General features: G+C 48.1%; 1 protein-coding gene across 1 annotated transcript in view; it reads right to left on the bottom strand.

Annotated features, from left to right (window-relative positions):
• Positions 1-5,228, bottom strand: part of NME3 (NME/NM23 nucleoside diphosphate kinase 3) — a 19,898-nt gene extending 14,670 nt beyond the window's left edge. The window contains exons 1-4 of the mRNA XM_025204084.1: positions 5,092-5,228; positions 3,344-3,445; positions 3,006-3,118; positions 568-727 (exon numbers count right to left, since the gene is read on the bottom strand). Of these exons, the coding sequence (XP_025059869.1) occupies positions 610-727; positions 3,006-3,118; positions 3,344-3,445; positions 5,092-5,106 (348 nt within the window). The 5' untranslated portion in view covers positions 5,107-5,228 and the 3' untranslated portion in view covers positions 568-609. The remainder of the gene's footprint in view (positions 1-567; positions 728-3,005; positions 3,119-3,343; positions 3,446-5,091) is intronic.
• Between the last annotated feature and the right edge of the window lie 69 nt (positions 5,229-5,297).

Genomic DNA, 5,297 nt, shown 5'->3' with positions numbered 1-5,297 from the left:
CCGCTCTAGTGTTCAGCAGAACACCCATATTTGATGCAAGAATTCCTAGGTGAAAATCTCTGGCCTCTTACACAGGATATCAGACTAGATCATCTTAATGGTCCCTTCTGATCTTGAGATCCACAAATCTTCCCCTCTCAGATGCTCCCTTTTTACTCTTGGTTCTTATGATACCATCATTTCCACAATTCCCTATTTTCCAGACAATCTTTCACAGCAAATAGGACATAAAGTTTTAATGCAGCTTTCTGGTCTGCCTTTATAACCTTTTAATTTGCGAAGAAGGGCACAAAACTCAAATTGCCTTTCCTTTTCTTAGGTCCCTTAAACGTAACCTTGTGATTTTTAGGATATCACAGAGGTGTGAGTAAACAAAACAGGCAGTACCAACTACGGGATGAGACCACTGTTACTGCATGGAGCTGAAACTTAAGTGTTACAAATGGAGAACAGACTCCCTGCTTTCCCACCCCACACATCCTGGAAAGAAAACTCCACTGAAAAGAGATAATACAATAGCCCACAGTAATCCCAGAGAGGCTGAAATGGAAATGGATGGGTATGCACCAAGCCTGAAGGACAGCAAGGGCTTCCTCAGAGCCATTCTTGTTACTCATGGATCCAGTGCTCAGCATGGTCCTCCCAGCAGATCAGCTCATCTTCACGGAACCAGAGTGAAATCTCCCTTCGTGCACTCTCAATAGAGTCACTGCCATGAATCACGTTCCTGTAGAGATAGTGAAAAGGATCAGACTGTACTCTCCGAGCAGTGGTGTTCTGTCCATGATGGTCCAGGGAATACGTGAGAAGCAAGATTAGTGAGGTAAGGTAATATTCTTTCAAGGCAAACTGTTTAGTTGGGAAGCATGTGGGACAGGCTTTTGCACCCAAAATGCCCTCTCTCAAATATGGGAAAGGAACAGACTGAGCCTGCAGAATATACCTATTAGAACAGTCATTTCCATTTAACCTTATTTTAATGAAAGTGATCACTTAAGAGTGAGAAGTGGGCAGTAAACTTGTGAAGCCAAAGTTAGTTATGGGAAGTAGCTATGGGACACATAAGGTGCAGCCTTACATGTCTCAGTGACACAGTGAAACTGTACTGTGTAAATGAATAAGAGCACTGAACACGCACCAAGTATTTTTCATGCTGGATCCAGAAGGGGGAACAGTTTCACTCTGGCCAGTGATATAACCTGCTGGATAAGTGCCATTGTCAAACATTCCCCTCTGCACCCCCCCCCTACTGCTGGACATGGCTACACCAAAGGTCATTGTATTCTGTAGCTCCCACTTCCTTTTAGGATGTAGCATTATTTGCTTGGACTGAACGGTATCTTCTGTCTGCTGCATTGATACCTGCTTCTCTGGCTGCCCACACAGAGCTAAAAGGTGCTGGTTACTTTTAGTTCTATTTGTTTTTATACCAGAAGTTTAAGCCTCATCTCCCATTCCCTGCTGCCTTCCTTCCAAGGTGTCTTTATGCAGAACAAGCTGGTTTGACACCAAATGCCAGGAAACTGAAACTTAGTGAGTGTAAAACGAAATCATTTCCCTGGAGCTAGTCCAAGGCTCTGGCACCAGGGCAACAATTGTTGTAGATTCACTGGTGCAACGCACCAACATAGACTTGAAGGGTCTGAGGACCCTGTGCATCATGTAGTTAACACTTATTTAATTGAAATGCCCTATAAAGAATGAGGAGGAAAATGCTTCAGCTAAAGACATAGGTAGAACAAGGTTCTTTGGGCAAGTGTGATGTCTTTTATTAGACCAACTAAATAGCTGGAAAAAAAAATTTTTTTTGCAGGCTTTTGGGCACAAACACCCTTCTTCAGGCAGAGGGAGAGTCTGCTGTTGTTTTCTGTTCTGGATGGAATAGGAGCCAATATGCAAAATGTAGGTCTATGAAAATGCAGATGTGTGGCAGTGAGGATCAGAAGCCATGGGAGACAAGGGGAGGGGGGGAGGAAGGGGAATGCTGACCTGGTGATAAACTGCAGCTGGTAAAATGTAGAGAGGTTACCTGGGGTTACCAGATGGCATGCAGAAATCTAATAAAGAGATATCATATTTACCCAAAGAACCTTGTCTGCCTATGCCCTTAGACCAACATAGCTACAACCAATACCCCAGAAACATGGAAGATCTGCTAAAGACAGTGTTCCCATCATCTCAGTGCCTGGGAGAGCTCCCTAATGTACTCCAAGGAGCCCTTCCATAGGCCAGGTGTGCTTTTATTATAGGGATATCAAGAAAATCAAAGAACAACCCTCATTTCTTCCTCCTACACCCCAAAAGGTAATTTAGCAATAAAAAAAGGCATCAAGCCCCCTCCTCCTCATCTTATAAAGCCAACTACTAAGGCCAAAGAGACAGCCTAGCACAAGTAGCCTTCATGGCTTTATTTGCTATGCAAAATGGCTCTGCTAGAGGAGATGTGTGGTCTGAACACAAGACTGGGAGCTAGACATGGAGCCAGATCCTAAAGGTAGCTCTGGCAGGCTCTCTCTGGCCACAGACAAGTCATATGAATTCTTCCTGCTTGAAGTTCCTCACCTCCCTCAGAGCAGTATTGCAAAAATAAGTTTAATGTCTGAGCTGCACTCTGAAGAGGAACGCTGCTGTGCCAATGGCTAGCTTTACATTAACTGAATCAACGTTATAGTCCCTTTCGCACTTAGGCAAGGGGCCTCGGATTTAACCCCAAACAGACCACACTTTTAGGATACAAATCCCGGAACTGGAACACGTGAGGTTATGTTACCTAATCAAGAAAACCTTTCTTTGCTCTAGTGGCCACTAGTGTTTCATTTTCCTGCCTTCTTGGGTAGAGGGAGTAAGGTTACACTAGATGTGTTACATTCCCTGCCCCCCAATGAAAGGAAAGTACTAGGATATGGTGCTTGGAATAAACTGAGAAAGTGCCTCTCTTGACCAAAATGCCAGAACAAAAAAAACCCCCCAAACCAAAAACAAACAAACAAAATCAATGTTCCTACTTGCCAACTTCAATGCAGAAATCCCCACGGATGGTGCCAGGTCTGGAATCAGCTGGATTAGTTTCTCCAATCATTGCACGAGCAGTTTTCACCACATCCAATCCCTGCCAAACCTACCAGACAGCAAAGCAAGTTCAGCTTCCCCAGCCTGCCACACACCAAGGGCCAGATCAGGCCTTCTACTCTCTCCAACCCGCTGTTACCCCCGAGGTCACACAAAGGGCAAGTCAAAGCAGAATCTGCCCCGAAGAAAGCTCTAAGAAAGATGTAGGAAAGCTAATGTATTTTCAAGTCAAAGCTTATCTCAGCAGTCAAAAAAGTTTCTGGCTGGCACTCACCATGGCGACAACAGGACCCGAGCTCATGTACTTCACCAGATGATTGTAGAAGGGGCGATCGCGAAGGGCAAAGTAATGTTCACTCAGTAGGTCCTCTGAGGCCTGGGCACAAACACAGCACATGATCTAGTATACTCTGGCAGGACAGGATGGTTCCAAAATGGACTGGGATGACTGCCTGGAGAGCCAGAAAGGTCTGCTTAGGCTCTCTCTTCTGTGCTGTTGCAGTTGTGCTAGGGAGTCACTCAGCCAGGCAAGGGGGAAATGAGCAGCCTCTGGAAGGAACACAGGTATCTGGCGCATATCTCCTTTTGAGGAATCACTTTGTGCTCCCCCAGTTCGAGTTCTGCCTGCTGGAAAGGTTCTGTAAGGCCGTACTCTAGTCAGAGCAAGCTCTTTAGCGAGCAGGTGTCCTTCACCAACTATCACAAACCAGTTTCCATTATTGGCTCATGCTCATCAGAAATGCTGGAAGACACAGAACTAGCAGAACTGCCTCTATGTAATGTTTGCTCCATTACATAAAACTGCTCCTCTCCTGAGGCATCAGACTGTCCAGCCAAGCTACCTGCCCCCTTTCCCTTGTGGCTCTGAAGCAAAGTCTTCATTCTCTAGCTATCCTTTGTCCTTCAAGACACTTTTCTAAAGGTGTTGACTTTTGCCTTATGGGTCATCTTGTACATCAGCAGCATATCCACAGCACATGGGGTATCTACTAAGGAACAGGATCAACAGATTCCTGATGATTTGGGGGCAAAAAGAAAGCAGCACTAATAAATGAGCCAACCCTCATTATTACCCTACTCAGTGCACTGCAGTTACTCCCCATGATTTAGGCCATGTCTATACAGGGATGCTCAGGGGAAAATAATAATCAGGTAAAGGTGTCAAGTCAGTGGGTGCATGTTGAACTCCCATGCAGGTGCTGCCATTCAAGAGGAAGGGGACTCAGTTTGCTGTAGCTTAATTCTTTGAGTAGACAGGCCTTTATATGAGACCCTCACTAGTGCATGTCTGCCCACAACAGGTTGCCCTTCTCCAATACCCTACAGCACAGAAAGCCTGGAGCAAAGGCCCAGAGGGTGGAGTGATCCAAGGAAAAACACAGGTGCTTTTGAAACTTTCAGTTGCCAAGTCACAATTCTTAAAAGCAACTTAAACATTTCCGTGCCTACGTCCCGCTGACTTTCACCGAGACTTAGGTACCTAAGTTCTGTTTGAAAACAACATTTCGGTCCTACTGAGAACTACACTTCCAATCACGTCAGATGTTTGCCCTGGCCGGGAAAGCAATGCAAATAAAACCCCTCCGCTGGGCTGGCTGCAGCAGGTGGCACGAGAGGCTCAGTCAGCACAAGCCCTCCTTGATGGGCAGGAGCCTTGCCTATGCTACTCTGATCACTAGATGCGTTACAGCCAGGATGTCTCTGGGGAAGCACAAGAGAAGCCAAAGCAAGTTCCTCTGAACACAGTCCCACTGTGTTGGGACGTTATTGACCAGGAGCAACTACATCCAGCAGGGAAAACAGACCTGCTCCCCGCCAGGTCCCTCAGACCCCTGCGTGGTTTGGGGCACGGTCCAGACTGCCGCTAGGGTCCGATACAGAAGCTTGAACCTGCCCTGGGCGCCGCTCCTCGGTGCCCCCGCAGAGCCTGGCACACAGGCCAGGTTCACCTTTCTGCACCCACCGCCTCCCGGCCAGCGCAGGAGCCTCGCGCCGCGCCGCCCCGCCCCGGAAGGGTCTCACCTGCACCAGCTTCATGGCCACGAGGCGGAAGCCCTTCCTCTCGAAGCGCCGCACGATGTCCCCGAGCAGGCGCCGCTGCAGCGCGTCCGGCTTCACGGCCACGAACGTGCGCTCGGCGCCGCGGCCTGCGGGGAGCGGGGAGCGCGCGTTAGGCGCGGAGCCGCCGGGCACTGGGACGGGCGCGGGGGGAGGCGGGAGAGCGGCCG

This window comes from Alligator sinensis, unplaced genomic scaffold (genome assembly GCF_000455745.1).
Source record: "Alligator sinensis unplaced genomic scaffold, ASM45574v1 scaffold404_1, whole genome shotgun sequence".
NCBI classification, from domain to species: domain Eukaryota; kingdom Metazoa; phylum Chordata; order Crocodylia; family Alligatoridae; genus Alligator; species Alligator sinensis.
Note: the sequence above shows the minus strand (reverse complement) of the source record. Positions and strands in the feature narration are given on the sequence as shown.